Source organism: Pimephales promelas, chromosome 13, assembly GCF_988280905.1.
Source record: "Pimephales promelas chromosome 13, fPimPro1.hap1.1, whole genome shotgun sequence".
In the NCBI taxonomy this organism is placed as follows: Eukaryota; Metazoa; Chordata; class Actinopteri; order Cypriniformes; family Leuciscidae; genus Pimephales; species Pimephales promelas.
In genome coordinates, this window is record NC_142781.1 from 7,988,169 (window position 1) to 8,005,488 (window position 17,320).

The 17,320-nt window shown below is 42.6% G+C and overlaps 2 protein-coding genes across 2 annotated transcripts; both read right to left on the reverse strand.

Moving 5' to 3' along the window:
• Positions 1–6,124: 6,124 nt before the first annotated feature.
• On the reverse strand, positions 6,125–11,089 carry LOC148976487 (uncharacterized). Its single transcript, XM_089118390.1, has 2 exons — positions 6,344–11,089; positions 6,125–6,209 (listed from the first exon to the last, which is right to left on the reverse strand). Exon 1 carries the CDS (start codon positions 11,015–11,017, stop codon positions 6,878–6,880), a length of 4,140 nt encoding a protein of 1,379 aa, XP_088974516.1. The 5' UTR covers positions 11,018–11,089; the 3' UTR covers positions 6,125–6,209; positions 6,344–6,877.
• LOC148976488 (uncharacterized) lies at positions 11,031–14,020 on the reverse strand (the record flags this gene model as incomplete). Its single annotated transcript, XM_089118264.1, is given in 3 exon segments — positions 11,031–11,056; positions 11,119–13,558; positions 13,693–14,020. Coding segments are annotated over 2 exon segments (1,761 nt in total).
• Positions 14,021–17,320: the final 3,300 nt, after the last annotated feature.

A 17,320-nucleotide genomic window follows, 5' to 3' on the forward strand; every position in this document is an offset into this window, starting at 1 on the left:
TCTTTCATCTTAGGAACACAAAATGAGATTTCTCACCCTGCATAGAAAGCAAGGGAACTACTATGTTTAAGGCCCAGAAAGACAGAAAGGACATTGTTAAATTAGTCTGTGACACTAGTGGTTCATGCGTAATGTTATTAAGCTACAAGAACACTTTTTTGTGAAAAAACAAAACAAAAACCAGTTTATTCAACAATTTTTTCCATGACAGTTCTTGACGTGCGGTCACGAGAGTGCCACGACGCATGCGTGTGCATTCGTCTGCTTGTAAATTTCACCTTTTTCTTCAATATTTTGCAGCACTAATAAAAGCTATGCAGGACAAGAGAAATTGCAAAAAAAGGAAATAATGTTTGCTCATAATGTTTATGAAAAAAGTACAGTAGAAATATATGCACTTACATTTTTATCTAGGCTGTCCATTATGGTCCTCATTTCTGCAATCTCGGCACAACGCTTTGAGCGGTACAGGCAGAGCAGTTTTGGTAGATGGCGGTCAAGACCCTCATAAAAGGACTTCCTCAGATCCAGCGACATAAGCCTGTTAAATTCAGCACTGATCTAAAGTAATTACATTGAATGACAAACAAAACAGCAACATGTTAAACAACACTGCAAAAAAGTATATCGACATATTCATCTAAACACCATTTTAAGCAGCGTGGGACTTTACCTGTCTCTCACAAAAAATAGCAGGCCACCTCTTTTTCATTTCAGTTATTGCAGGCTCATTTTCAACTATCTCCTGTCTCCGGAGAGAATATGTGCTACTCATGGCTGCATTCACAAAACTCATCTCTGGACTCCTCTTTTTCATCTCCTGGCACATCCGTTCCCTTTCGTGTTCCAGTGTTTCCTGGTCTTTTCCTGAAGGGTGATCTGGGAGAAAGTTTGTCTCAGACCTTTTGGGCTTCTTCACTTTGTTTCGTGGTCCTTGGAGTCCCTCTAGACCTCTCTTTGCAGAATTCACTTTGAGTTCTTTACAACCTGCATCACTTAGTTTTGATCTGTAGTTTCCCATTTTCCACGTCAAACTTAATTTCCAACCATACCACCCAGCTGCAGATCCCCTTTCTTTCAGACAAGGGTGTTTTTCAACAAGGGCAATGGCAACACTTTTGATTTCCTCTTTGTCTGGGTAAGCTTTGTAAGCAAACACTGCTTCGGCAAGTTTATCCAGTATTTCTGTCTGCATGTCTCGAGACATTGTCAGAAGAGTCCCATCTGTACTGTAAGCCTCGTTACCATGCTTTAGTCTCAGCTCCACATCATATGAGAAGGTGGGGATCGTAAAGACAGCAGGCCATGGATGTGAACGACTCTGTTTTATCTCTGAGAAACAGCTGCTGATTTGAGTGGATGTTGATGGAGAATCTGATACAGGCAATACTGCAGTAGACAAACTTGAATCTGAAAATGTATCAGAGGGACTGAACAGAATTTTCAGCGTCGCCTTGTCCTTGGGCAGATCGGTTATAGAAGTAAGGTTGCAAAAATCATTGAAATCATTGTCCTCATAATGGAGATCAAAACAGTCTTTTAGCTGGAGTTTGCTTCTCAGCACCTCTTTGAGACCATGGACTGTTTCAGGGACAGTGTCAAGTGCAAGTTTTTTAATGTCCCGTTCAGAGATGATCACTCGTAGAAGCATTTTGAAGTTGGAGTGGAACCTTTACGACCTGCAAAGAAAGTAATTCGGACAAAGGCACAATACAGTGTTAATAAAGTAGTACATCAATAATTTGTACTTTTTAAAAGTGCTAACAAGCATCTGAAGTAATATATTGGCTATAACAATTAATAAATAAAAGCCTACATAGATTCACTTGCTAATTTCTTTTCAATATTACAAATTGTATACGTTAAATTTATAACATAAAAATTTACACTGATCCATATTAAAACTACAGAGGATATTCAGTGCAGAGCAGTGAATGATTTTCTCTTTGTCTTTAGTTGTTTTATTAAGATTTAAAGGGTTAGTTCACCCAAAAATTAAAATTCTGTCATTATTTACTTTCCCTCATGTCATTCCAAACTCATAAGACCTTCGTTTATTTTCGGAACACAAATTAATTTGTCCTTACTACCATTTCTGGACCCTGAACATGTTAGTACTACTGTTGCGGTCAATGAAGGGTCAGAAAGCTCTCAGATTTCATCAAATTTATCCAAATTTGTTTCCCGAAGATGAACAAAGGTCTTACAGGTTTGGAACGACATTAGGGTGAGTAGTTAATGACAGAATTTTTGGGTGAAATATGCCTTTAAAGGTAAAGTTCACTTTGAAATTAATTATTGATATGTATTAGCTTACCTCAAGGGCATCCAAGATGTAGGTGTCTTTGTTTCCACAGTATTTTCAGTTTGATATTTTTAGGTCAAACTGTTGTCTGTCAGTCATATAATGCAGGTCTATGGTCACCACCTCAAAGAGCATGCACAGAGAAGTCCAAATTAAACATGATTCAATGACTCGTAAATGTAAGTACACATCGATGGCCTAAGACACGAAACGAGCGGTTTGTGTGAGAAAACGAACAGTATTTATATCGTTTTTACCTCTTGTAACCACAGCCTTGTCCAACTGATCTGAAGGCAAGGGCGCTTCGGTCTGCGCATGCGCTGGAAAGTGGTGGAAGTGATTTATTGCGCGGTTGCGAAAAAAAAAAATCACTGTTGTCAGTTGATATATCGAAATCATCTTCCATTGCGATTACCTGTACATCTAAATATGTTTAGATCTTCACAGTGAAAGGTAAAACTTCCGAAATCTGTGTAAACAATGAGTGTGGTACACGCGAGTGTGGTACATGAGAGAGATCACTTCCGGCGCTTGCGCAGACCGAAGCGCCTGTGCCTTCAGAACAGTTGGACGTGACTGTGGTTACAAGAGGTAAAAACGATGTAAATACTGTTCGTTTTCTCACACAAACCGCTCATTTCATGTCTTAGGCCATCAATGTGTACTTACATTCACGAGTCATTAAATCATGTTTAATTTTGACTTCTCTGTGCATGCTCTTTGGGGTGGTGACCATAGACCTGCATTATATGACTGACAGACAAGAACGGTTTGACCTAAAAATATCAAAAATGAAAATACTGCGGAAACAAAGACACCTGCAACTTGGATGCCCTTGACGTAAGATAAAACATATCAAATTAATTCCAAAGTGAACTATCCCTTTAAGCACACAGTCTATTAGGCTGTCACAATTTTTACATGAATTTGTGTGTATTTGGCCATATGATATAAATTTAATATATTGCACAGCCCTAACTCCTATCAAACCAAATTTTTCAATATAAAATGGCATGTACAGCCATACTTTACCCTAATAAAGAAGGTTGGTCTTTGGCACCACCATTAATTTGCCTGCTCTCATGTATGGGTAGAAGGGGTGGTATCCATTTAGTTCATGTGGTTCCACGACCTTTAGTTCAGGGGCAAGTCTTTTTTCCAGTTCATAACACCTTAAGTGCTCAATGAGCCATGCAATGTAAGGTTCAATGATGAATGAAACTCTGTTGGAGACTATCAAAATCTTAACCAACTTGGCAAAGTCAGGCAGTCCCCTTGTATGTCCCACAGACAGGAACATTCCTTCTGCATACTTAGTCCCATGGAGAGATGCATGACTTGCGAGAGATACCGTGGTGATGTTTGCAAATTTGTCCTCTATAGCCCGTTTCATTGAGTGCTCCAGAGTGTCCACAGAAACAAAAGCAACATGCCCAACTTCCAAGTCAGGTTTAAAAAGACTGGGTAGGTCTAGACAATAAGCTAATGTAAGCTGATGCTTTGTAGCAAGAGTGAGTAAGATATTTTTAAAATTTCGAACTTCATGAATCACTCTTTTAAAACAGCTGTGCTTGGCTTCAAAGCGAATGGTCCAGAAATCTACCAGTGGGCCAAATCTACGAACAAGTTCAGGGTAGTGTTCAAGAAAATGATGTTTCGGCAAAAGACTGAAGTCAGGAAAGACTTTTTTCAACAAGCACCGATGAGATGAGATTTTAAAATCCAAGTAATGCAATGTCTCTTCAGAAAAATGTTCACATGTCAGAAGTTCAACAATGTCTTTTAGTTCCAAAACAATTTGCCATGTTTTGTCATTCTCTGGGACTTTGTCGCCAATCATCAATGGCAAGAATCGCAATAAAGTCCAGTTTTCATGACAGTTACCCCCTATAGTGTGTCTTACAGCAAAAGATTTTGGAATTTGTTGAGGTCTGTTTATTTTATCAGAATATTTAAAAGGAAAGGACTGAATTATTGAGTTAAGTTCTTCAAAAGTAAAATAATGTTTGGAAATAAAAGATTTAAGGCATAAACTCAGTTCCTTTGGTACTACCCCTTCCAATACATCATGCATGAAATCTGGTGGGAATCCTTGTACTGTGTGAAAATGAGAGAGTCTATTAAGTACACAGTCTTTTTTTACACCGTCCACAGAAACCAAATTTGTCCCCTTTAATTCCAGAAGGATGTTTTCATGAGCTTCGATTGTTCTGAGTGGAAACAAATCATCACTTACTTGATGAATGTTAATTTCCGAGCGGCTGGCCAAACAAAATCTACAAAATTTATCCACATTGAAGTTTTCCTGAAAGCCACCAAGTGAGTGCGCACCCAAATTGTCCGCAGACACATACAGTACAGTACCTCTTATATTTTCTCCCAGTTTTTGAACATATATTCCTTGATTTTCTAGTACTTCTATGTCCTTCAGCAATGGCTCAAGAATGGCACTGTAGCCATATTTTTTCACATCACTGCTGTAGGAAAGACATGCCAGATATATTGATTGGACAGATGACCTATAACGAATTGGTAAATTTGAAAGTACCCAGTAAACTGCACAGATCTTATGTTTTTTTCTAGATGTCCCTAATGGATTACATACTTCAAAATCATCTATATACAATCCCAAAGCTATACTTAGATCTTCTGAAGAAAGCAACTGATTCTCTTTACAATATAGGCCGTCCCTGTATGACTTGTACTGAGCCCACTCTGGAAAATTTTCCCTGTCTTCTGTCTGCAAAAGTTTTTCTAGAACATCATTACGGTTTAACAGAACAGACAATGTTTGCAGAATAGGAATATAAACACACTTTCTTGAAGACGACGCATCTAGAACATATTCAACAGGCTGAATCACTTTAAAGTGTTCCTTGTAGAAAATTGTCCTTTTGTATTCTGTGCTAAAAGGGCCACTCTTCGTCAGAGAACTGAATGGATTTGCTTTCCAAATTATCTCTTTTATGGCACTTATAACTGTATCACTTACTGCACAGTTGTGCTTGCTCAAAACATCTTCAATTATTTTAGGTGCAAACTCTTCTGCAACTGTGAAAATGCTGGCAAGTTCATTTACAATTTCCTGGGTTGCTGCTTTGGAAACATGAAGAACTGTTTGCAACCGAAGAAAGAATGAAGCTAGTTTTCGATGTAGTAAATCTTGCACATTTTCTTCACACGGTAAAGATAACGGAGATGCTGGTAGGTCCAGATCATCAAAATTTGTAGAATTTTCTTCAAAAGCAGTATTTTCAGAGCCTGGAAGATCTGGAGTGCAAGCTTGATAAATGTCAGTACGAAGATTTTTTACTCCACACTGCTGATGTTTTTTACACTTATGAGCATGAAATGTACTATATACTCTAGACTGAAAGCTGCAGTTTTGAAAAGGACATTTCACACTCTCTCTGTTGCGGAGATGAGTCTTTAAGTGTGTGAAATATTGAGTGATAGCACAGGTCTCTGAGAAAGCACAAAGATCACAGTTCAACGTAAAAGCTTCAGCAGAGAGCCTGATAGATTTTATAGGCCTATGGTCCCTGGTCAAATGTTTTTTTAGACCAAACTCAGTTCTAAATGAACACACACAGTCTTCATAGATGCAGGGGAGCGGATAGTTACTTGCGTGATGACAGTGTCTCAACTTGTAGTGCCTTATTAGAATGAGTTGATTAGTTGTCGTGAAATCGCAGAACTTGCAGCTCCACTTCATAAGTCAAGGGCAAATGCCCCACACTGCTTGCAGCACTGTCTGAAGTTATAACGGCTCCTGAATGTTTTCTCCAGATCAGAAAAAATCACGCTTCAACTGATGCCTTCGATGTCTTTTATATTTAATGTCTTCTTCTCAAGAATTAGGACATTTTACCATCACAAACATCAAATGGACACCGTGAAAAAACTGAAAATAAACCAAAATTACAATCAAATTTGTGAAGAAGTGATTTTTCCATGACGTTATTCAATTTAGCTTATTACTTCAAATCAATACACATCAATACACATAAACGATAAACAAGATATGTACAAACATACCGTGTGCCTTCTAATCAGGATTCAGGAGACATTAGGAGACATATTTTGATCAAAACTCTTCTTAATTTCACACCTCTCAATTCGTGTGCGACACCTCATGTCTCTCAGTTTCTTCTTTCTTTCCGTGTTCACGCAAAATCAAATCACATGACCAGTACGTCTTATGTCACTCATTTTCTCCAGTAGGTGTCACTATTACCAAACTATCATGCAAATAAAATACAATTCCCAAAAGAGTATTATACAACATTAATAAAACAAACAAAACAAAACTTTCAAAAGAAGATGAATATTCAGCAAGAAAATACACTATGTGCGACAGCTACACTGCCACCAAAATTACAAAGGATTTATGTCAGTAATATCTTGAACAAATTAAATGAATCCTGTAATTTTCTTATGAGCTGTCACTTAACTTGCATTCATCTTTCAACACTTTCACAACCAGTGTTATTTAACCATTATTTGAATTAAACTATTTTAGATGCGTCAAAACTAATCCGTTTAATCCCATTTTGAGGTTTCACGCATTATTTAAGAGTTGTTTTCAACTATTACTACTAATTTTTGGATTGGACGGTCCAAAAGGGATATTTGTGTCAATCGCTCACCCTTTTTTCCTAACTTCCTTTGTCCCATTTGGAGTTTAACCTTTCGCACCAACCCATCATCGTCTGCACTTGTCTCAACGACTCTAGCTAGTCTCCATTCATTTCTGGGAACATTGTCCTCTTTGAGAATTACTACATCTCCAACATGAACATTTCTTCTAGGCCTGTGCCATTGCTGTCTGAGGCTTAAGTTGGCCAGGTATTCTTTGCGCCATCTGCCCCAAAACTGTTCCGACAGGTACTGCACTCTCCTCCATCTTTTCCTAGCATACAAATCTTCCCGAACAAATTTGCCAGGAGGAGGAAGAGGCACTGAGGTCTTCATCGTGAGCAAATGATTAGGCGTCAAAGGCTCAACACTCTCTGGGTCATTTATTGTGTTTGTGGTAAGCGGACGACTATTTACAATTGACATTGCCTCGTAGAAAAATGTTCTTAATGAAGTGTCATCCAGTCTTCCTTTAGCTTGTGCCAGAACAGCGTTCATCACACTCCTTACAGTCCTTATTTGGCGTTCCCACACACCTCCCATATGGCTTGCTTCAGGAACATTCATAAGGAAGTCACATTGTTTGCTTGCAAGATAGGTAGTGATCCTCTCTTGATCCAGATCTTTCAAACCTTTCTCCAGCTCGTTCTTAGCCCCCACGAAATTCGTGCCTTGGTCGGATCTGATCTGTCGCACAGCTCCTCTGATTGCTATGAAACATCTTAAGGCATTCAGAAATGCATCGGTGGAAAGATCTTCTAGCATCTCTAAATGTACAGCCCTGGAACTCATGCACGTAAACAACAGTCCATACCTCTTGAATTCTTTCCGACCTTGTTTTGTGTAGAAGGGGCCGAAACAGTCGATACCAGAATACGAGAATGGAGGTGAGGGTTCCACTCGGTCAGCTGGAAGGTCAGCCATACGTTGTTCTTCGACTGATCTACGCATCTTTCTGCAAGTAACACAATTTTTGATGTTCTTAGCCACTACATTGCTTGCACCTAATATCCAATATCCATTGGCTCTGAGCTCATTCAAGGTTTGACCTCGGCCCTGATGTTGAGTTTTCTTGTGACAATGGTCAAGTATTAGTTGTGTGACGATGCCTTCCTTAGGAAGAATTACTGGATGTTTCAACTCAAATGCTGCGCTAGACTTTCTTAATCGTCCTCCAACTCTAAGCAGTTCATTCTCGAGAATGGGATCAAGTTGGTATAACTTGTTATTCTTTGGCAGCTTAGCAGGGTTTTGACTCAGCAATTTCAGTTCTTCTTCAAAGGCTTCTCTTTGTGCTGCCTTGATGAGCACAAGAGCTGCTTTCTGTTTCTCCTCTACACTAATGGACCCTGACTTGTCTTTGTTTACCAGTCTTTTGATCCTAGCAATAGTTTGGAGAGCTTTATTCCAATCTGAGAATCTTGAGAGTCTTTCAAGAAAGCTACCTCTTACACAGGAATCTGTTTTCAGGACCTTTACCTCAGGATCACCTACAAGAAGCACTGGGGATTTTTCATGAGTGCTAATCTCTCGTTCCCATAAGAACTTGGGACCTGTTAACCAACTTGAATCCATCAGGTCTGCCACCTTGAGACCCCTAGATGCACAATCTGCAGGATTTTGACTTGTTTCCACGTAGAACCATTGTCTTGGATCTGAAGAGTCTCTTATTTTCTGTACACGGTTAGATACAAAGACATGGAAGCGCCGGGCCTCGTTCTTGATATACCCCAGCACCACCTGGGAATCAGTCCAGAAAAACTCCTCATTTACCTTCAGATCAAGCTCTTCTCTAAGAACATGACTTACTGCCGCAGAAACTGTGGCTGCGGTCAGCTCAAGGCGTGGTATGCTGAAAACCCTTGAAGGAGCTACTCTGGCCTTACCCATGATCAGTGCACAATGTACTTGTTCATCAGCAACAATCCTGATGTATGAACACTGGCCATAACCCTCGCTGCTAGCGTCTGAAAAATGATGTAGCTCTATTTTCTGAATTCTGCCTATATTTCCAGGAATTAAGCATCGTGGTATTTTGACCTTTTGGAGATTCTTCAAGTCATGAATCCATGCATCCCACTTTGGCTTCAGATCAGAGGGAAGAGCTTCATCCCATCCTACCCCTCGTTTGCACATCTCCTGGAGCACTCTCTTCCCAGTCAAGATATAGGGAGCGAGAAAACCTAATGGATCGTACACACTGGCAACAACTGACAGAATTCCTCGTCGAGTGGCAGCCTTTTCGTTCAGGTCAACTTTGAAGGAGAATGTATCAGTCTCTATGTTCCACTTTACTCCCAGTACACTCTGCATTGGAAGCTCATTGTAGTTTAGATCGACATCCTTTACTACACTGGCACGTTCGCTCTCTGGAATTGCACTCAATACTTCTCTGCTATTAGACACAAACTTGTGTAAACGCAGTTTTCCCTTAGCCAAGGCTTCTTGCGCTTCACTAACCAACTCGTTGGCCTTCTCAATGGAATCAACGCTGACAAGTCCATCATCCACATAGAAATTTTTGCGAATGAAGCTCGCTGCCAGTGAATAGTCCTTCTCATATTTGCTGGCAAGATATTTCATGCCGTAGTTCGCACAACCTGGAGAGGAGGCAGCTCCAAAGATATGCACTCGCATGCGGTATTCCTTGGGTTCCCTTTCGGTGTTCCCGTCTTCCCACCATAGGAATCTCAGGAAATCACGATCATCTGGACTGACGTGAAAGCGGTGGAACATCTTCTCCACATCACAGGCAATCGCAATCTGATGCTCACGAAATCTGCACAAAACTCCAGTTAGAGCATTTGTTAAGTCTGGTCCTGTGAGTAAGTGGTCATTTAGACATGTACCTTCAAATTTGGCTGAGCAGTCAAATACCACTCTTATTTTTTCCGGCTTTCTGGGATGATACACCCCATGGTGCGGAATGTACCATACATTGCCTTCTTTTGATGTAGCATCTGCTTCTTCGGCATCACCATCTCTAAAGATACTATCCATAAATCTCAGATAATCTTCTCTGTACTTGGGATTTCTCTCCAGTTTTCTTTTCAAATGTTTCAAACGAACCGTAGCAAGCTGCTTATTGTTCGGTAATTGAGGACGCTCTCTGAAAGGTAAGGGCATTTCCACATGTCCTTCTTTGTTGTGTTGAGTCATTTTATCCAACTGTTGAAGAAATTGAATGTCCTCCTGAGATATTGTCTTTTCTCTTGAGTCTGTATCCCGAAAATCTGCTTCTAACGTCCTTATTACAGCAGCAGGAGTGATTGCCGGGAGTTCCTTCACAGAAATGCGATGACAGAATCCTGCTATGTTTCTAGAGCAAGTATGGGGTGTTATGGATCCCACTATACTCCAGCCTAAGTCTGTTTTGACTGCGTATGGTTCATGATCCTTCCCTGATATCACCTGGGTTGGCTTCAGAGCTCTTGGACAATCAAAGCCAATTAGAAGACCTACAGGACAATTTAACAAATCTGGCATCTCGTCTGCAACACTGAGCAGATGCATCCATTTCTGAGCCTTTTTGCAAGTAGGAATGCTATCTCGTTCCAAGGGAATGTATTCTCGAGTGTATACGGGTGGCAACTCGATGTACTCTTGCAGACTATAACCTCTCACTCTTAGTCCAATAGCTCTCTGACAATTCTCTATTGAAGCTCTATCAGTCATTGTGGACAGCTTTAATTTCACAGGTTCTGTGTTTGCTTGAAGTTTATCACAGATGTCTTGATTGATAAAGGTATTACTGCTCTGCGTGTCCAGCAATGCGTAGGCTAAGATTTCTGTGCTGTCCTTTGTAGCACAAGAGAGCCATACTGGAACAATCATCGAAGTGTGATTACCATTATCCATCTCCACACTGCATAAGCTAGTGGAAGCCCTTTCATCAGATGAATCTTCTGGCTTTCCTCCTTGAGAGCGTTCTTCGTGAAGTGGAGAGGGGTGACTCTGCCTGCAGATGTTGCAAGTAGCTCGCTTTCTACAGTTTTTAGAGACATGGCCGACTCTGAGACAAGCAAAGCACATCTTGTTGTTGAGGACAAACCTTTTCTTCTCCTCAAGAGGCATAGCTGCAAACCTTTCACATTTGTATATGAAATGATTTTGCTGACAGCAGACACATTCTATTTGTCTATTATCCCGAGTGACTGAAGGGCTTGGTTTGGAGCCTTTCTCTCTTTCCAATGCACTCCTTGCAATGGGTTTAACATTTTGTGTCAGAGCACTGGCCTTGATACGTTTCTGCTCCTTGTCAGACTTTTCATCTGCATGTTTTAAAGCAAATAGAGAGGAAACAGGATTACATGCAATACGTGCCTCCTCTGCCACAAAGTCTGCAAACTCAGTGAAGCTGGGGTATGGCTTCTCTTCATCTAATGCCTTAGTGACATACCTATTCCAGCGAGTTGTTATCCAGTCAGGTAGTTTCTGAAGCAATTTCTGGTTTTCTTCACAATCGTCCAAAACCCTCAAACCATGTACATGAGGCATTGCATTTTTGCAAGAGATGAGGAAATCACTAAACTCCCTTAATTTCAGTGATTCTTTGGGTCCAAGTTTTGGCCAATTGTTTAGCTTTGTTCTAAACGCTCTTTGAACTACAAAGGGGTGTCCATAACGTTTGTTCAGGGCATCCCAAGCTTGTGTGTAAGCATCCTCATCACTCCTATAAAATGTTCCCTCTAGTACACTAAGCGCATCTCCACTTATGTATCTTTTCAGATAGAACAAGCGATGTCCTGGGCTTGTACAGTTTGTTTCGATCAAGGCTTTAAAGCAGGTGCACCATTCAGTGAACTTAAGTGGATCACCCGTAAACGTGAATGGCTCTGGAGCTGGAAGTTTAGTCATTGCCAGGGATTCTTTTAGAGCTTTCACTAACAAGACATCATCTACTCTTTTCTCAAGCTCATTTTCAGAGCAAGGTTGAGCTAAAGTTTCTTGGGAAACCTTGATGCGTGAAACGTTTTCGTGATGCAGTGGAAACTGACTTGGAGGCATGGTGCTTTTTTCTTTAGCATCTCCTATTTCAGCATTCAATCTTGATTCCTCTTCTGCATACACACTGTATTCAGCTTCCATTACTTCAAGATCCCTTTGTTCCTCCAGCATTTTTAACCTCTCTTGTTGGGCTAGTACCTCTTTTCTTTGAGCTGAGATTTCCTTTTCTCTCTTTAGTTCAGCACGTTTCGCAGCCAAGCGTGCCGCTGCTTCCGCCCTTTTTGCTGACATATGACTTCCTTGCTGACTATCTCGTTCAGCTCTCGACACAGTTGAACCATAAATTGACCTGGCGTCATCTCTTTGCAGTAACTGAAGGAGTGTTTCCTTTACAGCTTCAGCATCAAACTCCTTTGTGCCAACTTCTGCGCATCGTCTTTTCAGTAGTGTAGTTATTTCACTAGTAACTGAAGTGCAGCTATCCATTCTCCTTCTTATATCTTGAGATGGTACGTTCAGTGCGCGAATACTCTCATAAATTTGTTTTAACTCTGCTTCACGTTTCTCTGCCGTCACTATCATATCATCTAACTCAGTTTGAGAGCACTCTTCTTTCAGTTTAGATCTGACAAATTGAGCTTCAGCTTTAAAGTTTAAGTAAATGAACATAAACTTCCGTTCTCTTTTTGCCAACTCGTCATGTTTAAACTCAAGCATTTTTTCTGTAGGACGCCTTTCTCTTTCTGATCGCCTAACTTCTTGCTCAACTTGTGATGATAATTCCTGGAATCTCGTCTTATTAACTTCCAGATCTGCATTAATTTCAGCTAAGCGTTGTTCACATTTTTCTCTACCAGAGGCATCAATTTCCGTTTCTAATTTCCCCTCTAATTCTGCCTTTTCTTCTTCAAGAGCTTGAATCACTTGGTCTAAGACACAAATGTCTGATCTATTTTGATCCATGTTCGTAACTTGATGTATACCACAATATTAAGCTTTAAACACTGATAACAAGCTGTAATGTGGAAATTGCAAAATGTCAGTTATTAAACAAGTTACACCCTTCTATCTATTTAGAAAATTATCAAATGCAAATATTTGTTTAAACTATTTGCACAATTTCAACCAGAATAAATGTTAAGGCAACCAAGAAATTAAATTTCAAGTTGAAAAGACACAGTCTGACCTTCAAATCCAAAGGTAGCAACTCTTATTGACAGCTACATTGTCCGAAAACTTTGCAATGTTGCCGCCTTGTGGCTGTCGGTCGTCACTGCAGCAATATCTTCTTGCGTTGCACTTCAGCACGGCAAGGGATGCAGTCACGCGAAAGGCAATAGAGTTTCAATGCGACGAAATCGCGTTGCTCAATTGAATGGCGACGTCCTCACTTTCACCAATGGCTGTAGTGTTCTACCGGGGTCGACTGAACGTTGTAGGCGCTTCACATCGAGGTCTGGCGATCTTCCTTTTCCACGATGAACTCTTGCACTCTTCCAGGCAGGGTGAATGCACGTTTTTTCACTATAACGGCTCCTGAATGTTTTCTCCAGATCAGAAAAAATCACGCTTCAACTGATGCCTTCGATGTCTTTTATATTTAATGTCTTCTTCTCAAGAATTAGGACATTTTACCATCACAAACATCAAATGGACACCGTGAAAAAACTGAAAATAAACCAAAATTACAATCAAATTTGTGAAGAAGTGATTTTTCCATGACGTTATTCAATTTAGCTTATTACTTCAAATCAATACACATCAATACACATAAACGATAAACAAGATATGTACAAACATACCGTGTGCCTTCTAATCAGGATTCAGGAGACATTAGGAGACATATTTTGATCAAAACTCTTCTTAATTTCACACCTCTCAATTCGTGTGCGACACCTCATGTCTCTCAGTTTCTTCTTTCTTTCCGTGTTCACGCAAAATCAAATCACATGACCAGTACGTCTTATGTCACTCATTTTCTCCAGTAGGTGTCACTATTACCAAACTATCATGCAAATAAAATACAATTCCCAAAAGAGTATTATACAACATTAATAAAACAAACAAAACAAAACTTTCAAAAGAAGATGAATATTCAGCAAGAAAATACACTATGTGCGACAGCTACAGAAGTAATTCTATGAAGAAAAGAAAAAAAAGTCAAACAACATTTAATAAACAAGAGTACACAATCAAGATCAGGACTAGAGTAATAGTTTCTCACTAAATTTCTTGATATTATTCACATGTATTGGTCAAATAAAAATGGCAAGGTAACACAAAGCTGTTTTATTTTCCTTTAAACAATCATAATAGGCTATGTATATGCAAGCACAAGTTCCGCATTTGACGCAAGGCTGGTCTTCAGTTTCTGGTTGGGGAGATTTAAAGCGGAGGAAAACCGAGGAAAACGAATCGGTTACCTAACGTAACCTCGGTTCTCTCTAGATGAGGGAACGAGTATTGCGTAAGCTAGCTTACGCTACGGGAAAGATTCATCTTTGCTGAGAAGTTGAAGCCAAAAAATTATTCCATAATTTTGTAATCATTGTCAACGCAGTCTCTTCTGAGGCAGACCATGAGCGGGCTAGCTAGCGGCTCATTGGTTCGCTCAGAGAGAATGCACGAACCTATGGGAGAGCGGCGCTGAGTCCGCGGCCAATGAGCGGACGGCGCTCGCTCACTGCGTCACAGCCCGCCAAAAGGGGCGTGGCTACAGTGTATAAAGGTCGCTCTCCCAGCTCGTTCGTTGATTCTGTAGCATGAAGCGAAACGCTAGTGGCGCAAGCACGGCCGGGAACGCAATACTCGTTCCCTCATCTAGAGAGAACCGAGGTTACGTTAGGTAACCGATTCGTTCTCTTACGAGAGGTTCTCTCGTATTGCGTAAGCTAGCTTACGCTACGGGAACACCTGGTCAACGCCGTGCGCGCTAAGTAACCACTAAGCATCCCAGGGGGAAAAACCCGGGGGAATCTATAAGTGGATGAAGATAATACGGCGGCCAGCATAGCGGCCGTTATCATCTAGTGCAAAAACGCCCAAAGGCGGCCGGCGAAGGCGGGCCGTGATGTGTAGGCTAATGCATAAGCACATAGGGGAACACAAGGGGTGAGCCGGTTGTGATGGAACTCCCGATAGTGCGGCTTCTATAGGAGGGCTGTGAGTACTAGACCGCCAGAATTTTAGCCTGTAAGGCTGGAACTTCCAAGTTATAAAATCTGACAAAAGTGGAGGGGGAGGCCCATCCCGCAGCCACACAAATGTCATGGATGGAAATCCCGCAGGACCATGCCCACGATGAGGCCATGCCTCTGGTGGAATGAGCCCTGATGCCCAGAGGGCAAGGCAGGTCTTTAGCGGCATAAGCAGAGGCAATCGCGTCTACTATCCACCTGGATAGGGTCTGTTTCGAGGCGGCTAGTCCCTTGGTGCGGCCACCGAACGACACAAACAGCTGCTCCGAGCGTCTGAACGCGGCAACGCGTGTAGTGTACACTCTGATAGCCCGAACCGGGCAGAGGCGGTCAGCGTCACGTTCGCTATCGGATGCAGGCAGCGCCGACAGAGAGATCACTTGCGCCCTGAAAGGGGTACCAATCGCTTTTGGAACATAACCGTGTCTAGGCTTTAGAATGACTATGGAGTCATTCGGTCCAAACTCTAGGCACGCGGCGCTCGAAGACAGCGCGTGAATGTCCCCCACACGTTTTACTGAGGCGAGAGCCGTCAGAAGAACGGTTTTAACGAGAGGTATTTTAGCTCCACGGACTCAAGTGGTTCAAACGGTGGGGCTTTCAGAGCTTCTAGAACTATAGAAAGATCCCAGACCGGCACCGTAGGGGGGCGAGGGGGGTTCATCCTTCTGGCTCCCCTGAGGAAGCGGATGATTAGCTCGTCTTTGCCCAGAGACTGGGCGCGCCGGGGTTCAACGAACGCCGCGACGGCTGCCACGTAAACCTTAAGAGTGAATGGGGACCTGCCCTTATCCAGCATCTCCTGAAGGAACACTAGCAAAGACGAAACCTCGCACGTCCGTGGGTCCAAATTCTTGTCGGTGCACCATTTGGAGAACACAGACCATTTTGCAGCATAGAGCTTTCTGGTAGAATCCGCTCTGGCGTGTTTGATCGTGTTCAAAACCCCTTCTGGCAATTCGACGCGTAGTCGTTGGCCACCCATGCATGAAGCGCCCAGCGCTGTGGATGGGGATGCCAGATCGAGCCGCGGGCTTGAGTGAGGAGATCTGCTCTGATTGGAATGGGCCACGGGGCTGTCTGTGACAGCCGCGTTAGCTCCGGGAACCAAATCTGATTCTCCCAGCGCGGGGCTATGAGGAGCACCGAGTGGCGTGAGTCCCTGATTCTCTGAATGACCTGCGGTAGCAGAGAAATCGGGGAAAAGCATAGAGCGGGCGGCGGGGCCAATCCTGGGCTAGCGCGTCCTCGCTCTTTGAAAAGAATATTGGGCAGTGAGCGTTCTCTTCTGACGCGAAAAGATCTATCTCCGCTCTGCCGAATAGGCGCCACAGCGTATGGACTGTTTGAGAGTGCAGGGACCATTCTCCGGGGGAGACCAGGTTCCTGGACAGCCTGTCTGGACCGTCGTTCAGATGGCCCGGTACGTGCGTCGCTCTGAGCGAGAGCAGGTGACTCTGGGACCACAATAGGATGCGGCGTGTCAGATGAAAGAGATTCTTGGATCTGACGCCGCCCTGACGGTTGATGTATGATACCACGGCCATATTGTCGGAGCGAATCAGGACGTGGTGACCGTTTATGCGCGGGAGGAAACACAGCAGCGCGTTCTCGACCGCGATCATTTCCAGACAGTTTATGTGTAGGGAACTCTCGTGGCTCGACCACTGGCCGGCGGCCGGTGAGCCCTCGCAAACCGCTCCCCAACCCGAGTTGGATGCGTCTGTCGAGATAACTCGAGATAACTTCCCATGGTAACGCCCCTCTGAAACCACTCGCTTACTGCCCATGGCTGCAGTGCAGTGATACATGTCTGAGTAATCCTGATCATCTGGCGGCCCGTCGTCCACTCGTGGTGGGATACGCGGCTCTTTAACCAGAGTTGAAGGGGGCGCATGTGCAGAAGACCCAGCTGTAGCACAGCGGAGGCTGAAGCCATATGACCCAGCATCCTCTGAAGCGATTTCAGGGATGTATGGGTACCCATCTGAAACGAGGCGGCTAGGCGCTGAACACGGCGCGCGCGCTGTGTGGATAAGCGAGCCGTCATAGTGATAGAGTTCAAATCTATTCCAAGGAACGAAATAGTTTGACTGGGCTGGAGAGAGCTCTTTGTCCAGTTGACAGAGAGTCCCAGCGCTTCCAGATGGTTGAGGAGAACTGTGCGGTGCGACAGCAGCTCCGTCTGGGAATCTGCTAGAATCAGCCAGTCGTCCAGATAATTCAGTATGCG